At 52.4% G+C, this 18,789-nt stretch overlaps 1 protein-coding gene across 7 annotated transcripts in view; it reads right to left on the reverse strand.

Moving 5' to 3' along the window:
- LOC149367237 (latrophilin Cirl-like) overlaps window positions 1–18,789 on the reverse strand; it is a 412,262-nt gene that overhangs the window by 22,226 nt on the left and 371,247 nt on the right. For all 7 annotated transcript variants that reach the window (XM_089554668.1, XM_089554675.1, XM_089554655.1 and 4 more), the window contains 9 exons: window positions 11,083–11,226; window positions 10,096–10,280; window positions 9,228–9,277; window positions 9,030–9,141; window positions 7,589–7,689; window positions 6,295–6,537; window positions 4,658–4,859; window positions 4,200–4,303; window positions 1,050–1,218 (listed from right to left, as the gene is read on the reverse strand). In XM_089554668.1, the coding sequence (XP_089410794.1) occupies window positions 1,050–1,218; window positions 4,200–4,303; window positions 4,658–4,859; window positions 6,295–6,537; window positions 7,589–7,689; window positions 9,030–9,141; window positions 9,228–9,277; window positions 10,096–10,280; window positions 11,083–11,226 (1,310 nt within the window). The remainder of the gene's footprint in view (window positions 1–1,049; window positions 1,219–4,199; window positions 4,304–4,657; window positions 4,860–6,294; window positions 6,538–7,588; window positions 7,690–9,029; window positions 9,142–9,227; window positions 9,278–10,095; window positions 10,281–11,082; window positions 11,227–18,789) is intronic.

Below are 18,789 nucleotides of genomic sequence, written 5' to 3' on the forward strand. Positions count from 1 at the left end.
TAGCTCAGTTGGTGGAGCGACTGCTCCGGTGAAGCGGTGGTCCCGGGTTCGAACCCCCGACCAGGACGAATTTTTCTTTAACTGCGAAGTTTCTAAGAAAGCTGTTTAGCTTTCCTTTGTAGCCGTATGGCTTCGCTTGGGTGGACGCCTTTGAGTAATTACTCCCTTATTACAAATCTACCCCACCTTGGGGGATTCCCCTAAACATTTCACCAACAAGCAGCCAGTGACATAATATTTGGTATTAACTTAATTCGATCTCAGAGGAAGTATATACTTTGACCAAGAATCACTGCACATGTATGTGGCTTGTACCAACATCACAGCAACGGCCACATTACTGGTCCTAGAACCGTTGTGAAAACTGTGCCCGTGTTTTATCTACTTATCATCACTTGCTAACATGAGCACTGGGGAAGCTACAGTGGCCCACCATAACAGCGGCCTTTATACTACACGCAACCAATCTATATGCAAAAATACGCCCCAGAGGTGCACAAAATGACGAGACTGTAAAGAAGACACTCCACAAGCCTGCGAACCTCAATGGCTAAAGCATCTAAAGACATTAGACACACATAAACGTAGGCCTTTCTGTACTCGAGCCTGGAAGTGATTAACATATGTAATGTCAGCTAAAAAAAGTTGCGTGAACACGTTGGCAAGTAAAATGTTGAGAGGCGAGAGCCGAGGACACTATGCCGTGACGACTTCCGGTGGATCTGACGTCACACCGTTCCCGTGGCTATATCGACGTCCGCGCTATTTCGACGCAATTTCGACATATTTGCCTACAATTAATAAATTAATTAATCTACAGTCATCAAACTTGGCTTCTAGGTTCATTTTTTTCCGCCTCTATCTGAAGCAATTATTGGTTTTCTTCTATCTTTTTTATTTCCGGAGTTAAACGCGTGTGACGCGCTTTGTTAACAGACGACAGTATGAGCCATTAAAGGCTTCCGCCTTAATAATCGACACAGTAATCTGGGCCGCATGTAGCTGTGCTCAGAGCCACTGAGAGATAGTGCAGCCGGAGAGCAACGCACCTTGTCGTTCCTGAGGCAGCAGAAGACGAGCACGGTGAGGCCCAGGAGGATGTTGAGGACGGAGAAGAGGCTTGTGTGCACCAGCGAGCCTCGCGACACGTGCAGCTGGGCGAACGAGCTGGCCAGGCACAGGGACACCAGCACGAGCAACGAGTGCGCGCTCAGGGACCTGCACAGAGGGACGCCACGAGCGCATGAAGTAGGGTTTTCATTGGCTGAAATTAAATTAAATTGCTTTTTTTTTTTTTAAAGAAATGGCGCAGTAGCTGTCTCACATATCTCAGCGGACAGCTCAACCGCGCCGTAAGGGAAGGGAGGAAGGTGGGAGTGAGAGAAGAAAGAGAGAAAGATGTGCTGTAGTGGAGAGCTCCGGAATCATTTCGACCCCCTGGGAATCCTTAACGTGCACTGAGATCGCACAGCTGCCCACTAGCGGCGCCTGTGGTAACTGATGACAAAGTCGACCATGTGACCAAAGTGTGGCCACTACAATAGCAGGACACTTCGAGAGAGCATCAGTGGAAAGCAGGCTCCTCTAGGAAAAGGAACAGAACCTCAAAATAACGACTGGCATTTTGTAGGGGTGTTATGGAATGCCCTATTAGCACCAAGCCTGAGGAGACCTGTCTAGTCGCAGAAGACTAAGAGTACTACTTGTGAAGACTAGGAAGGTATTTATGTCTATTTGGCACGGCGAACAGGAGAAATAATATGAACACATAATAAGGATCGGGATGATGCACAAGTTAAAAAGGCTTGCAAAAGGCTCGTTGAGAACAATAGGCAAAATACCGTATTTACTAGAACGTAATGCGTTTTTTTTTTTTTTTTTGCCGGGAATAGAAGTGAAAACGCCCCCTCGAGTTCCACTCACTATACGCGCTAAAATCGAATATTACGCGGAGACAAAAGAACCCCAGCCTCGGGAAACGAAGAAAAAAGAAGGCGGATTGCTGCAATGTTCGGCTAACGTAAACTCCGAGCCATAAATACCGAGCAGCGCTCGAGTAGTCAGAAACTCCTCGACGGAGACGGCGCACTCGCTTTGCTGATCCAAACATACCTCCTGTCCCTTCTAAATAAATGTTTTCTCCACCACCACTGAGAGCATCCGACGCACCGTCCCGAGGAAATGCGATTGAATACGCGCGAATTGAAGGCCTCGTAAAGGCCTTCGTTCTATTCGATAAAAATTCGGCAGGCTCCCTCGGCGTTCTCAGCGCCGCCGATGCCGCACTCTAATGGCAGTAATCCGCTTCGTGTGAACGGAAAGCTTGGAGTCGCAGCTGCACGCGAAAAGGCTCTCCCGCTGTTTGCCTCGTTATCGTTACCTGAAGCACTTTTCAGCGACATCGAGCCCGCAAAATTTTCCGACGGCCCCTCGCAAGACGACGAATCGTTTGAATGTTGCCGACAAGGATCACCGACGTTCGGGAGGCTTGACTCGCCGCTCCGTATAGCGACTGAGAACAAAGTTTCGGTTTTACGGCGAGGCGCGCGGTGGAAGCGGTGACCGAGCGGCGGGACTGCGTACTTCGTATCGGCCCTAACTGGTAACCGTACAACTCTCAGATAAAGTTCTTACGAATTGCGCATTCTATAAATGAACACCGCATGACTTATCTCCAGCATCGATAAAGTTGTCGCCGCGCGCTCTCGCTTTCTCCTCATACGCCGCTCGCCTCCTCACGACCGGCCACCTTAAAGTCCGTGCTTCCTCTCTCGCTAACTTGAGAAGTGATGACATGTCTTGCGCTGCAACACCAACTTCGATCCGCAGCCGCTGTATGCCTACAAGCTACCTCTAGTAAAGCTCCACAAAAGTTTCCATAAGTCCTTATATTTCCTTCTCAGATACTACACGATGCTGGGAAGAAAGCATAACGGCCAAACAATAGACTCAAAGTCGACTCACTACCATGTGACACACGTTAAGTCCAAAAACGAAACGAGCTGTGTTGCTTCGTCGCCATCGATGCTAAAGAGACCAAGATTTTGAAGCGAAAAGCTTCACTAGGCTTGTCAACACCACGCTTCGCCGGGGCCACCTCTGGGCACCGCCGCGGCGCGCCGTTCCTCCTCCTCGCCACCCCCTCCCTTCTCCTTCTCGCCACCTGTTTACCCTTCACCGCTGCTAGCAATTCTTATCGCGTTCTTATCGCGTTATCGCAAGGCGTTGCGATAACGCCCGAGCGGCGGCGGCGGACATAAAAGAGGCCGCGCGCCGCGGCGCGCGCACCATCGCCACTTCTCCTCCTCGCCACCGGTTTACCCCTTGCCGCTGCTGCGCGGTCTACGCCGCCGTCCCAATAGAAGGCTCTTTCGCAAAGCGTTGCGAGAACGCACGCGTGAGCGGCGGCCGTAGAAGAGACGCAGACATTCGCCATGGAAGGAAGAAAAGAAGACCCAGAAGTGGTAGCGAGGGAGTTGGCTCAAAATCTACACCGCTACCGTGGTGCTCCCAGTGCCTTGTGCGCGAACTGCGACAGCCATGACGTCAAACAAAGCATAAATGCAGCTTTTCGCTTGTATATCCAGGCTTAACCAGATCTAAACCACTGCCAATTTTTTGAAGCGAACCGCTTCACTAGGCTAGTCAACACCGGATCTAGCGTATGCTTCGTGATCAGAATTAGCCACAGCTGCGCGTGCGCAGCACCGAGTAACGTCAACGAAGAGGCGCAGGTGGTCGGACAACCGCCGCCGCGACTCCGCCGCCTGACCTTTCGGCTCAGCATGTGCGCCGCCTCCTCACCAGCGCTTCTACTGCGCGCTCGCCTCCTCGCCACCCTTGAACTTTTCGTTGCAGCCGCGTGTTTACCACAGTTACTACGCATGCGGAAGGAGGGCTGTATAACGCGCTTGCCTCCGCCGTTATCGTGGTGCTCCCAGCGCATTGTGCGCGAACTGCGACAGCCATGACGTCAAACAAAGCACAACTGCAGCTTTTCGCTTGTATATCCAGGCTTAACCAGAGCTAAGCCACTGCCAATTTTTTCAAGTCGTAAAGAAGCGGCTTTTCTTCTTGGCGGAAGAAAGAAAGAGAGGAAGAAAGAAAGAGAGAAAGAAAGAAAGAAAGAAAGAAAGAAAGAAAGAAAGAAAGAAAGAAAGAAAGAAAGAAAGAAAGAAAGAAAGAAAGAAACCACGCACCTCGTGTTGGCTATCCTCTCCTGCTCCTTGCTTTTGAGGGTTGCGTGAAGCTCGACGTGCCGGTGGGCCTTGCAGAACACCATCGCCAAGAAGATCAGGCACAGCTGCGGAGAAGGGGAATTGAGGTAAAGTCAATGCGTGCCTTCTGCTCTGTGGACACCCAGTCCCTCTTGCAAACTCCACACTGCACAGGACCGCAAAGCTCACTTGGAAACAGCGGTGGCACTACGATGAGCAAAATCCGTTCTCCATTTATGCAAAAGTTTGCTTAAGAAAACGTTGCAGACGACAAGACGCAGACACTCGACCGTGACAACGCATTGCCGGATGTCGTAGCTGCTCAACCAACGAGTATACAAACGTGCTCAAGAGATGGCGCGTAGTGCCTTTTTTTATTTGTTCCATCTATAATGGGGCGACAAGTGGCGCCAAAGCGCACGTGCGGTCGGCCGACGTACCAGCGCGCAGAAGGCGGCGGGGCCGACGAAAGTCCACAGCTGGTGTCCCTCCATGTCGATCCAGCACGCTTTGCGCGACAGCAGCGCCGCCGCGGAAGACGCTGCAGGAGCCAGCGGCGGCAGGGCCCCGTAGCTGGACGGGCTTATGCCGGCCGACACGCAGACGATCACCGCGGGCGCGCCATACGCCAGCAGGTAGTACCTGAAATGACAGAGTCAGACGACAGCATTAGCGCAAGTCGGCCCCTTCTCTCTGCGTTGCTGCATTTGTAGCGAATCACAGTGGTCTTTTAGTACACCAGGTTCTGCCCACGAGCTTTAAATACAACTCCGCGAGTAGACTGCAGTGGTAGGCTTCAGCAATAACCAAGAAAAAATAAGGAAGGGAAAAGGAGTCAAAGCAATGCTAAGGAAACGAAACTGACAATATTTGAGTTTATCACCATGCGGGTGCACAGACTGAATTTTATCAGCTATCATAGGCGCAATTCACCGTTCTACGTCAAATAAAGACGAAATAATGAAACAAAAAAGACAATGCTAGCAAGCCAGCGCCGCGCTTGAGTTGCAGGGCCACTGGCCAGTTGGTTAAACGGCCTCCTCATGAGAGGAATGTAAGTTCATTAGACACTGCAAAAGCAAGCCATGCGCATCATAACCAATACCCCTCGAATGTCACCCTCCCGCGTTTTGTTCATAGATTTAAACGTTCTACCTATCTCGGCCCTTTATTTTTACAACCTTGGTATCCTATTCTTTAAGATTCTTCATCATTATCTCCCGCTAAGCATATTTTCTCCCGGCACGATCATGAGCAACACCGTCACTCGTTTTGCGCTGCGTAATAACTTTTTACTACCTAAGGTCAGAACTAACTACGGGAAACAATGCCTTCATTTTTCATCCGTATCATTTTGGAATTCTTTGAACATAGACATCAAACAAACTAATACGCTTTCTTTATTCAAAGTCAAACTAAAGCTTTTCCTTCTTTATTTGTGATTTTTTTGTTATGTTATTGATTCTATGTATCGCGGCATCTGTGAGTGTTTTATTTTACATTATCGTGCATTACATTGTTTGTATTTAAATATTTCAGTAACTAATATTACACTATGTGCCTATATTTATTCTGTTTCGTCGCTAATTAATGTGTTGTGTATTTTATATTATGTTGCTTATTGAAATTTATTTTCATGGGAGGTCCCGCCCGCGGTCTTGTACCATGGGACCTCTCGCTGTATAGAATTGTAAATTTTATTGTATTACTCAATAAACTTTCAACTTCAACTTCAACAGCACTGATCGATTAACGGGCGATCGGTGGATGGATGAAATGCACTGGCATCCCCTTCGAATCAGGGCGATTGTGAGCGCCACCTAACCGCGTAGTTAAGTGGCGATCTTATTTATTTCGTAAGCTTTCAAACTTTCAGTCCTACGGTGTTTTCCCGTTCGAATCTGCTTTCTATGTTCTAAGGTAACTTATTCTGATTTCTCTGATGTCTCTATCAGCTTCTCTATTCCGCATTCACGCCACAAGGATTCTAGTCTTCCCCTACCCGCCTTCGTACAACCCGTATCTATAGGTTCGTACGGTCGAGCATAATCCGCGCCACCTGGCGACGAGCACTGACCATCGTAGCCTGGAGGACGGCGGCTCGGTGCCCAGCACGTCGAGCAGCACGGTGTACAGCTGGAAGCCCTCGAGCAGCGTCCAGAAGTAGGCGGCCAGCCAGAAGTAGTGCAGGAAGCCCGCCAGCACGCCGCACACGACGCGCTGCGGGTGGCCGCCCAGTCCGCTGGCCAGCAGCGCCTCGGTCAGCAGCAGGCACAGGCAGAGGTTCTTGTGGATGGTCACCCTCTCACCTTTCAGGGACCTGCACAGGGAAGAAGGGGAGCCTCAGACACGCCTTCCCTGCCTCGCACAGACGGAGCGGGCAAGTAGTTGTAGTAAAAACATTTATTTTTGCAAAAGGAAGAGTTAGGGAGTAGGGGGTTGGGGATAGATAGATGTGGAGCTTCAGTGGTCGGTCTTCCCTATTCCAGGATCCCGCTGGCCTCCGCCGCCGCTGCCTTGGCCCTCGTCACCAGCATAAGCTGTGTGCTCGGGTCGGAGTCAGTCAGGAGGGCCTCCCACTGCTCTAGGCTAGGGCTATTTATCTTTGGTAATAAAGGGCTTTTTTCACAGCCCCAGGTGGCGCAGTATGTTGAGGCGTAGCCCCCACACAACACGCACTCTTTCGCGGGCAAACGACTCTGCCCCGCCCCACTACCAGACATGTACAGGCAACTTCAACATGAAAGGGAACGCATTATCCTCACTTGACCAATCTTTAACCCGTACGTATCAGTCGAAAGAACACTTTATTCTTTTGTTTTAGGTAGTTTCCTTCATCATAGATAATGCCCATAATGCGTTTTATATTTCGCTGCAGAAGTAACAACAGCTGTCCTGTCTGCACTGAGCGTCCCCGTTCCTACTGGGGCTCCCTGTAAACGCACAAAATGGAAGACTGCTGGGAAGTTGGTGCATGTTCTAAACGTGCCTTTCACATCCAGAATGTCCGCATTCTTTAAGCAATGCACGAAAGTAAGAAACTATGGGGGCACTTTGGCAGCCTAAAGTGCGCTAGGCGAAAGCCTTTGCCGCGCTACTTCGACTGCCAATGACTGCCTATGTTTGTTACGGCTGCACCGCTTGGGAGCCATCCTCCTCCACTAGCTCCTGCACACCGAGTGACGACGCCGCCGCGCCGACAGCTCCACCTGTCGACGAAGATGACGTCACCTTTTGGCAGCTGCGCTCATCGATGAGTCACCCCAGGTGCTGGATGTAACGCCGGACGGACGGACGGGAAAATGAGCCATTAGGGGCTTTCGCCTTAATAGAGGCGCTACAAATCCGAAGAGTACGCTCAGAGCACTAACCTGAAGGCCTGCAGAGTGAGGCCGGCGGCGATGAGGAGGATCATGCAGGTTGCGAAGGAGGCGTAGACGAACAGCTGCAGCTTTTGCTCCGTGGATGTCAGCTGCAGGAAGATAAAAAAAAAAGAAAGGTCATGCAGTACCTCACGGCAGACCAACCGCATGTGCCGCCACCCCGCTTAATGCTAAGGCAGAGCTAGTGCAAGGGACAGCCTCGAGCGAGGCTGGGTAGGGAAAATACGTACTAGCGGAACACTTCGCCTTTAATTAGTCCGAGTTTCCACTCTGGAAGGGATGCCGGACTGAAATAGTCTCGCGAGCGGGGTCCCGTTGCTTTATGCAATCTGCGACGTGGCCAGCACCTTAGGCCCGCGTTCCAGCACGGTTCCCTCGCGATTACCTCTGGGGGAAAACTTTAGGCAGTTACATATCGTTGCTGTGGAGTCTTGAAAATGACGACAGTTGGAATGCTAAGATATTCCGTAGGAATATTCCGCTGCAGTTGCCGAGAACGAATTTGCGACATTCCCGTGCGATACGTGTTAGTATACACGCGTTCTATTCTACGTGCGTTATTACTGCAGTGATATAAACAGAACAGGATGATAATAAAAATTGGAGGAGGCACTTAGGCTCCGCCTTAAAGGGGCTCTGAAAGGGGCACTAATAATTTTGCGATATGCCTGCGATGTTAAACGATGCCGCTTCTCCGAATATCCTCGAGCAAAAATTTTTTTGGATGCGCTTTGTAGAAGCAAAGTTATGCGCGGTTAAAGTCTGAATTTCGACGTTTCCTCCCCTCTCCCTATCTAGTCACTTTTTGCACGCTGGAAAGTCGGCGCTCTTCCGCCGGCCCAACTTCCGGGGGCGGAGCTTCCTGACTCGCCGGAGCTAAGCCGCTTATTGGATGCGGCCATGGTAGCTGCCTGACGTCTGAAAGAACCTAACCAATAGCCACCTCTGAATTGGTATACGCAGGAGCGGCGCGACAGAGGAGGGTGCGAGCATGAAAAAGTCGCCGGGAACGGCTCGCCAACTTTCGCGCGTGATTGTGGGTTCTCTGCAGCGTAGAGGATAGCGGAGGGCTCCGCAATAATTTCGACCACCTGAGGGATCTTAAACGAGCACTGACATCGCACAGCACACGGGCGCCTCTTGCGTTTCGCCTCCACCGAAACGCGGCCCGTATCTGATCCGGAATCATCGCGCTCAATAGGCCAACGCCGTAACCATCGAGGCGGCTTACCGGGATAATGCAATCTCATTGCTTCAGCATTACGAAGAGCCCTGCCTAACTAACTAGCGACAGTTACTAAAGCAGTAACGGCTTAAAGCGAGGACGGACGGCGTGCAGATAGCTCAGACTGAGAGATAGTAGAAGCTCCGTGCTTTCGAACGCGTTGCCACGGGGCACCGACAACAAGCATGGCGCGAGTGCGCTCACCTCGGGCGCCCTGCGGTCCATGGCGAGCGCGAAGTTGGTGAGGTGGTTGCAGGCGCAGACGCTGTGCGTGTCGTTGGTCTCCTTGAGCCAGCAGCCCTCGGTGAGCCAGTCCCTGCGACAGAGGCAGCGAGACAGTCAGCCACGTCGGCTACGAAGAAAAGCACGAGCAGACAGACGCGCAAAGGTAGGGGCACTCACTCGTCGTCGAAGCTCCAGAACACGCATCTCGGGTTGGTGACGTTCTCCACCTGCGACACAAGTGGGGAGGAAACGATGTACGAGACCATATATGCGTTGCGTGGCCACCTGGCACGCAGAGTGCTTGGTTCGAACCCCAGTGCCAGCGAATTTCTTTTTTCGAGTGAGGTCACGTGAGAGGTACCACTTCCTGAGGACAAAATTTGCGGACACAGCTTGCGGATGGCTTCTGGTGACGGGGTGTCCTTCGCATGAGGCATATAATGCTTTCTCATTGAAACATTAATTTCCCGAAACTGGCCGAGCCGCGCTTCCTTCCAGACGCTATGCGCTGCTACCTCGTACTACCTATAACGACTGCCCAACTGCATTGCCTACACCAACTAAGCTCTGGAATGATCTTCCTGACCACATAATCTCTTTCACTGATCCTGGAGAGTTTAAAAACATCTATGTATACATTGATCGCCCTACTATTGTTCGAAATGTACTACAGTTTCTTTTGCTCTTAACGTTTTCTGATGTACCACTGCTTCTGTAACCCCTGGTTACCACTCTTTTTCTCATATTCATGTTTCGCTCTTTTTTATTTTCTATTTTCGCGTTTACTGTTAACTCCGTTTTGTATCATCTTCGTATTCCTTTCCTGTAGTTCCCTTGTACCGCGTTCGTTGAACCGTTCCTATGGTTTATTATTTCTTCATATTCCTTTTTTGATATGCCTCCCTCACCAAATGCTCTTCGGGACCTGTGAGGTACAAATAAATAAATAAACCCCTGCCGGCCTGACAGATGCTCTGCCCAATAGACTGGATAACAATGCAGCTCCCTTAATTGTCAAGAGCGAAGGCCAGGTTGAGACACCCACCTCTCGGTGCTGGAAGGTGATGAGCACCGGCTGGTGCAGCTTCATCAGGTGCCGGCTGTTCACCGAGGCGGCGATGACGCGCGAGTTGATGAGCCGCTCCGAGGAGGCCTCGCCGGACGCCGCCAGCTCGGGCCCCAGGAAGTCCTCGATGTTGCGGTACGCCATGAACACCAGCTTCACCACGCCTGCGAATGCACGGGGTGCCGTTCAGCGAACGAAGCAGTAGAAGCATGAAACATGCTGCGAGCAACACGTATTATGCGCGAGAGGTCGAATTAGATACACCCGGCCGAGTCTTTAACTGGTATGATTTTTGCATCCCTAATTGCACCTTGACAGAGGCTTCTCTCGGCTAAATCGTTGGCATATTCACGCCGTAATTTGATGCGTGTGGTGACATTTGGTGGTCCTTTTTTTTTTTCAAATTATGTTTGAGTGGACTACTTGCCTCATTGGATCAAAATTATCAGAAATCCGCATCGTCTGCGACTACGAAGAGCCAAACCAAGCGGCACACGAAGCAGTGGTCCTGGTTCCTGTCGCTTCCTCCTCTGGGTAAACTACCTCTCCGCGCATGTTAGACAAATAGTTTACCCAGAGTAACAGCGATTGCGACGCCAGGACCATTCCTACATATCCGCCCCCCCCCCCCCCCCTCCCGCCTACACCTTGTTTTGGTTCTTCGTAGCCGCAGACGATGAAGATTACTGACAATCTTGATTTAATCAGGCAATTACTCCACTCAAGCGTAATATGAAAAAAAAATGGGCCACCAAATGACTCCACACACGCCAAATCACGGCATGAGCATGTCAATGGTTAAGCCGAGAGAAGCCTTTTACGACGTGCAATTACGGATGCAAAAATCACGCCGGTTTAGAAGATTTGACCGCGTGTAGAATTCCAAGTAAAGCTATTTATTTGCGATCAGCAGCGGTTGTGGTAGTCGCTGCTGTTGACAGTACAGTAACAGGGAGGCGTACTAACCGTTTCGGGCGCTTCCAAGCAGCGCCTGGGGCGGGAACACGAGCGTGTCCTGCATGCGCATCCAGACCGTGCCGTGCACGTCCTCGTGCACGGGGAAGCGGATCTCGGAGGCCGCCCACGTCTCCACCAGGCGCACGGAAACCACTGCGCACGGGGTAAGGGAGAAGAACCCCGCCGTGAGCCAGAGACCCCCTCTTTAACCCGAGCTTGGGCTCACTAAGCTGATAGTCATTGGTGAGCGAAATGAAAAATATGCACACAGGATTCGCGCAGATAATCGCATATTGTATAGGTTGAGGCTTATGGAGAAGACCTCACTGCGAAGATAGAGCCTAGCGGAACTGACATTCGAGCGAGTTGGTACAGCATGTTTGGGAGCATGCTTTTCGGGAGTAACACCCATAGCAATCGCTGAACAATAAATCACCATGAAAGCATCGAGGGAGGGAGAGTGTATGTTTACAGTGTGGTGATGAGGATTTCGACGCAGGAATGGATGAGCCGGTAAAAAGTGGCGAACGTAAGATTAGCAGGGCTTCGGCAACAAGAGCACCGCGCATCATTAGCAGAGGACTCCTTAACGGAGCAGTGTAATTAGACTCCAAACAGATAATGAGTAAAAAGTGAGTAAAGTTGTCCTCTAGCACACTCCTTTTAAAGAAGGGGTGTGCGCTAGAGGACAACTTTACTGCCTTTTTACTCCCATATAGGTGCATTTGTGTTCAGAGTGCAGGGGACTGAATGGCAAGGCAACGTTGCGGGCTCCGAGGCTCCTTATAGCTTTTACGTGCCTAACTTAAAACGATTCCCGTCGCCATGGGCCTCAATGCGAGAGCCGATGCCAAAATAGCGATAGGGATCAGGGAAATGCTTATTTACATTACAGCACGGGAAAGACACAAGCGCATGAAGAAGGACGCAAACGAAATGAACAGAACTCTTCCACGGTCATCCCTATACCGCGTGATCGGTGTAAGACAGGCGCATACATTACGTCCATCGTAACGTTACGCAATGACCCAATCCCTTTAGCTTCTTCGCCAGAAGGAAGACGCGCTTCGAATGACACCAAACGAGCAGGGCCGATTCAACAGCACGAAGAGAGGTGTCAGACGCCTCTCTCGTGAGGGACGGGTGAGGGGGGGGGGGGGGGGGGGGTGAGGGCTCATTCCCGGCGGGCATTGAGGAACAAGCACACAAAAAGGGGGAGCCGCGGGAAAGGTTAGGGGCCTCATCCAGTGCCCAAATTACATCCGGGCACACGTTCACGGTCGGCAGTACGCGTTTGAACTTCGCAAGTTGGCCAGGAGGACGAGACAGCAACGCAGCAAAGGAAGAAGAAGAACAAGATGAGTGTGTTAGGGCAGAGGGAACGCAAAGCAAATGATGATGAAAGGAAAGGGGAAGAAAAAGAGGGAAACGAGCGGTGGTGCTGCCATGAGTACACCTACAGAGAAGACAGCGAAATAATCAGGAAAGAGTGAATCCGAGGCGGGGGTGGGGGGGGGGGGGGGTTGGGAAGGTGAGACGCGAAGGCCGAGATAGGACGACTGCCCCTCTTCCCCACACTTCCCTTTCCGGCCAGAAACGGGAGGATGCCCCCGAACCCTTTCCTGTCCGGAGGCCAAGCCGTAGTGCGAGGCGGCAGCGGACGCAGGGGATCCAATTTACGGAGAGCCGGAATTTTCATTAGCGCCCGGTAAGGGAGAGCCCATATAGCGGTCGGACGAGCCATACTTCCAACGTAAAGGTACTCCTTCTCTCTCTCTCTCATCTTCCGCTTTCCTTTTATTTCCTCATTTTGTAGATCTTTCATTTTTTTTGTTGTCCTTCCCCACCACCCTTCCAACCTTCTGCCTCGGAGGCCGTGTAGAGCCAGCGCAGTGCACTCACACTTGGACGCAGCGCAGGCAACGAAGAGTTGCGAGAAAACACGAGAATAGCAAACACGCGACGCCGTTGCATTTTAGGGAGGTATTTCCCATGTAAAGTACGCAACGTGCGCCGAGGTCAGCGTCCTTTCGCGAAGACGCCAGTGAAGATGCCCAGCGCTTGCACGGCCCTCGGGCTGAGAACGAGGTGAGACTGGTCGGTTCGCCGGTAGCTGGACGCACTGCCTCTCATACTTACTAGAGACTTTAAGAATAGGGGGATACTATCCTTTAAGGGAACAGGGGATGAGCGAGCCAAAAATGTGCAGGCGCAGGACAATAACGCGCCTTGGGTTATAATTCTACGCATGCGCAATGAGGCCTCACAGTTCCCCTCTCCCCCTAACCGATAAGGTCTCCCTATTCTAAGAGTCAGTACTGCCACAGAAGTGAATAACGCTGAAGCTCACGCTTGCGAATGGACGCTGTTCGCGCGTTCTGACGGTCCGTGAAAGGCCGGAGCGTTGGTCATCGCACACCGGGCTATCAGGACGAACCAAAGCGACGGGAGCCGGATCGGGCCGGTTTGTACAGGTAGTATAAGAAATACGGAAGGGAACTCCGACACAAGCCCAAGAACCAGAATCGATTTTACTTCAGCATCAGCCTTTACAAAGCCTCATGGGCAAAATGCATTGAAGGGGAAACCGGATAGAGGAAAGCAAATGGCATGCTCCTCACTCAAATAGGGGAAATGTTGACTCCGAGCAAATAAGCAGCTTCCTTTCATGTTTGTTGTGCCTGAATGTTCGAGGGGCTCCAAGGATTCTGCCATGAGTGTACTAACGCCAGCTGTAACGAATTCTGAATTAAAGTGTTGTTTCATCAGTAGAAGTCAGCAAAACAGCCCGAGCCATAGAGAACGCAATGGTGCTCTTATGATACGAATGGCAGTTTTAAGATGTGCTGGAAATGGCGTTAGGTGAGCTTCTGGTAAACACAACGAAGACATCAAAAGACAAAAGGCCGGATTCATCAGCGATGAAAGTAAGGCGCAGCTTTTCGCACGCGACACTGAGAGAGAGAGAGAGAGAGAGAGAGAGAGAGAAGTGTTTTCGAAAAGGTTTACAATGCGCACGAAACGAAGCGAGGAAGCGGAAAGGTGCGAGAAGCACTGAGCCATCGGCAAACAAACACGAGTGCAGGACACTGTTTCGCCCGCTCTTGCCTTCCGTCCTGTAAAAAAAAACACACGGTAACTGTCGAGAGCGCAGAATGGCGTCCAGAAACAAAAAAAAAATAAACCGCGAAGCAAGAGAAGAGCTCCCGGGAGAAAAAAAAGATAAGCAATACAAGCGCTCCGCCGGGTAAACTGTAGATGCGGCTGCAACGGAAAAGGGCACGAAAAGAAGACCCCAAAAGAAAGCCGCGCCAAAGGTAGCCAGCGGAAGCAAACAAAGCTAGCGACCCAACAGGCCAATCCGACGCTTCGTTTTTCCGACCGCGCTTCCGCCACCCACATCAAACAAAAAAAAAAAAAAAAGATGGCAGGAGAGACCATAACGCGAAGATGCGGAAACCAAGCCCCAGACGCGTCTTCAATTCCGGACCCTTTCATCTCCGATGGGCCGAAACACATCCAGCCGAAAAAATATTAAGAAAATACTACCCTGGGAGCGGAAGAAAACGCGAAAGCAGCAGCGACGGCAGCGAGGCCCGAGCGACGGAATTCTACCAAAGAGTGAAATGGCGAAGAACGGAAAATAACGTTTGCGCTCGCTCCGTGCGGAGGCGTCTCGAGCAAACACAAACGGCACGCTGAACAGGCGACCACCGCGGCGTCCTTAGGCGAATGCGCCAGAAGGTCTCGGCTCGCTCTGGCAGAGAGTTGTACGGCAGCTGGGCACGCGACCGCACGAACGCCTGTCTCAGCAAAACCGCTCATTGCAGTAAAAAAGAAAGGGCATTTAAAGGTTCGATCTCAAATGCAGTGGCAATGGTCCCGCTGATAAATAATTTGGTGAGCTTCAACCGCTCTAAACCTAGATATACAGAGGGAAAGCAACGCCGGTTAAGGCGGGGACACATGTGCGAAAAGTGCGTGCGATTCGCTGCGGCGCGTCGTTGCGACCGTCGTCGCAACGACCGAACGCAGCTCGTCGCATGCGTCCAACCTGCTGGATGCCAACGACGAGCCGCATGCGACAAACGCAACGACGGGAAGCAGGAGCCAATGCGAGCGCAGAGAGCGGCAGCGTCATGATGACGTAGAGCGCGATGCTCAGGGCGCTCGGGGCCGAGCCATCCCGTCTGCCGGTGTCATAAAAACGAGCTAAAGTGTGTTCTTGACTTAAATAATAAACCCTGGGATGAGAAATGTGAAAGAATATGTCATTTTTGAGGATCGCTGACCAATACTGAGCTGCTGCTAAAGGTAACGACTGCGATACAAGCAAACTTCTTTCCACAACCGCTTCGCAGCTGCCGCTGGCCGGCTCGCCTGGCGCCCGCTCGCTTCGCTGCCGAAGGCGTCGCGGAAATTGACCATATTATTACTTTATTGTGAGATCATGCTGTTGACAGTGGAGCGATGTGTGGAGTAGGCCTTTTATTATAGCTCAGGCGACTTCCGAAGCGCCGGTCGCTGCGGCTTCGATACGAAAGAGGCTATAGGCCTAGCGACGACCACGGCAGCCAGGCAGTAGCAGAGCTCGTCGCCCAGAGCGCCCGCGAGCGGTGCCGTTGCCGAAAGCTCGCAACATAAGCAGGCATGCTTTGTCGCTGCTCGAGCAGACTTTCTGATAACAAGGCAATCTTGTATTTTCTTGGGATATTTGTACACGATCACAAGCAGCGCTGAGGCACCGCTGCACGGCGGCGAAGTGTGAGGCGGGGACACATGTGCGAAAAGTGCGTGCGATTCGCTGCGGCGCGTCGTTGCGACCGTCGTCGCAACGACCGAACGCAGCTCGTCGCATGCGTCCAACCTGCTGGATGCGAACGACGAGCCGCATGCGACAAACGCAACGACGGGAAGCAGGAGCCAATGCGAGCGCAGAGAGCGGCAGCGTCATGATGACGTAGAGCGCGATGCTCAGGGCGCTCGGGGCCGAGCCATCCCGTCTGCCGGTGTCATAAAAACGAGCTAAAGTGTGTTCTTGACTTAAATAATAAACCCTGGGATGAGAAATGTGAAAGAATATGTCATTTTTGAGGATCGCTGACCAATACTGAGCTGCTGCTAAAGGTAACGACTGCGATACAAGCAAACTTCTTTCCTCAACCGCTTCGCAGCTGCCGCTGGCCGGCTCGCCTGGCGCCCGCTCGCTTCGCTGCCGAAGGCGTCGCGGAAATTGACCATATTATTACTTTATTGTGAGATCATGCTGTTGACAGTAGAGCGATGTCTGGAGTAGGCCTTTTATTATAGCTCAGGCGACTTCCGAAGCGCCGGCCGCTACGGCTTCGATACGAAAGAGGCTATAGGCCTAGCGACGACCACGGCAGCCAGGCAGTAGCAGAGCTCGTCGCCCAGAGCGCCCGCGAGCGGTGCCGTTGCCGAAAGCTCGCAACATAAGCAGGCATGCTTTGTCGCTGCTCGAGCAGACTTTCTGATAACAAGGCAATCTTGTATTTTCTTGGGATATTTGTACACGATCACAAGCAGCGCTGAGGCACCGCTGCACGGCGGCGGAGTGTGACAGCGGTTGTGGGCGGAGCTTGGGTAGAGCGGCGCAGCGATGCTCACCGCTCCGTGTGTCCCTGCTTGCAGTGGGATGGCAGATCGCACGCGACAATCGGTGCGGCGCGTCGGCGAAGTTGTCGCACATGTGTTCCCTGCTTGACAGCGGTTGAGGGCGGAGCTTGGGTAGAGCGGCGCAGCGATGCTCACCGCTCCGTGTGTCCCTGCTTGCAGTGGGATGGCAGATCGCACGCGACGATCGGTGCGGCGCGTCGGCGAAGTTGTCGCACATGTGTTCCCTGCTTTAGACTGAGATTTCGATGTCTCAGTCTCACGAACAGACGAAGCCGTCGTTGAAGACACAGCAGCGGCAGCGACATGTGCGAAAAGTGCGTGCGATTCGCTGCGGCGCGTCGTTGCGACCGTCGTCGCAACGACCGAACGCAGCTCGTCGCATGCGTCCAACCTGCTGGATGCCAACGACGAGCCGCATGCGACAAACGCAACGACGGGAAGCAGGAGCCAATGCGAGCGCAGAGAGCGGCAGCGTCATGATGACGTAGAGCGCGATGCTCAGGGCGCTCGGGGCCGAGCCATCCCGTCTGCCGGTGTCATAAAAACGAGCTAAAGTGTGTTCTTGACTTAAATAATAAACCCTGGGATGAGAAATGTGAAAGAATATGTCATTTTTGAGGATCGCTGACCAATACTGAGCTGCTGCTAAAGGTAACGACTGCGATACAAGCAAACTTCTTTCCACAACCGCTTCGCAGCTGCCGCTGGCCGGCTCGCCTGGCGCCCGCTCGCTTCGCTGCCGAAGGCGTCGCGGAAATTGACCATATTATTACTTTATTGTGAGATCATGCTGTTGACAGTGGAGCGATGTGTGGAGTAGGCCTTTTATTATAGCTCAGGCGACATCCGAAGCGCCGGCCGCTGCGGCTTCGATACGAAAGAGGCTATAGGCCTAGCGACGACCACGGCAGTCAGGCAGTAGCAGAGCTCGTCGCCCAGAGCGCCCGCGAGCGGTGCCGTTGCCGAAAGCTCGCAACATAAGCAGGCATGCTTTGTCGCTGCTCGAGCAGACTTTCTGATAACAAGGCAATCTTGTATTTTCTTGGGATATTTGTACACGATCACAAGCAGCGCTGAGGCACCGCTGCACGGCGGCGAAGTGTGACAGCGGTTGTGGGCGGAGCTTGGGTAGAGCGGCGCAGCGATGCTCACCGCTCCGTGTGTCCCTGCTTGCAGTGGGATGGCAGATCGCACGCGACGATCGGTGCGGCGCGTCGGCGAAGTAGTCGCACATGTGTTCCCCGCAGGTCTAGCCTCTGTTGCTCCTCCGTTTAGCTCGCATCCTGTGTAGTACCCGCTCCGTCGTCGCCACGGTGCGGCTCCTGCCGTATTGAGTGTGTGGTGCGCGTTCATCGTATTTAGTGAGCGTGCTTCCCCCCACGATGCTTGGACATTATGGACCCTTTGAACATTCTGTGCTGCGAATGGTTTTGTGTGAACGGCGACAGCAGTCGCCGTCGTGTACTTGTTTCATAGCTTGTTTGCACCGAGCGACACTAGTCGCTGCCTTGTTGTTTTTGTCTTTGTGAGGGACTGTGGTCTCTTTGTATGAATTATGGGTCCAATAAACTTCTCTTCAACACCTTCTCGGCAAGCTATACCGACAGGATGATCGGAAGCGGCTTGACGGTGCCGCCGGAGAGTTTACACATTCGGTCCGGCGAACGCCGGCGAAACTAGAGGAGGAACCAACGACGTAGCAGCCGTTACACCCTCTTCTGGTCACGTGGTACCACAACGGCGAACACAACGACGTGTGTGTGTGTGTGTGTGTGTGTGTGTGTGTGTGTGTGTGTGTGTGTGTGTGTGTGTGCGTGCGTGTGTGTGTGTGTGTGTGTGTGTGTGCGCGCGCGTGCGTGTGCGTGCGTGCGTGCGTGCGTGCGGTCATTCTCGTGGTCGGTGTGTGTTGTTCGCGCTTAAACTCCCTACAAGATCGATATGCACCAACTCGCCCAGAAATTAGTCCTAATGTTTCGACTCGTTTTCAGCTCCCCATCGCGTCCGCAGTTCCAGGCACTCAGGAGTCGGTCCTGCTGCTCCGCCTTTTCCCCAGCCTTCTTCCCCACTCAACGCGGTTAC

This window comes from Amblyomma mixtum, chromosome 1, assembly GCF_055824585.1.
Source record: "Amblyomma mixtum isolate Tamu chromosome 1, ASM5582458v1, whole genome shotgun sequence".
Classification (NCBI taxonomy): domain Eukaryota; kingdom Metazoa; phylum Arthropoda; class Arachnida; order Ixodida; family Ixodidae; genus Amblyomma; species Amblyomma mixtum.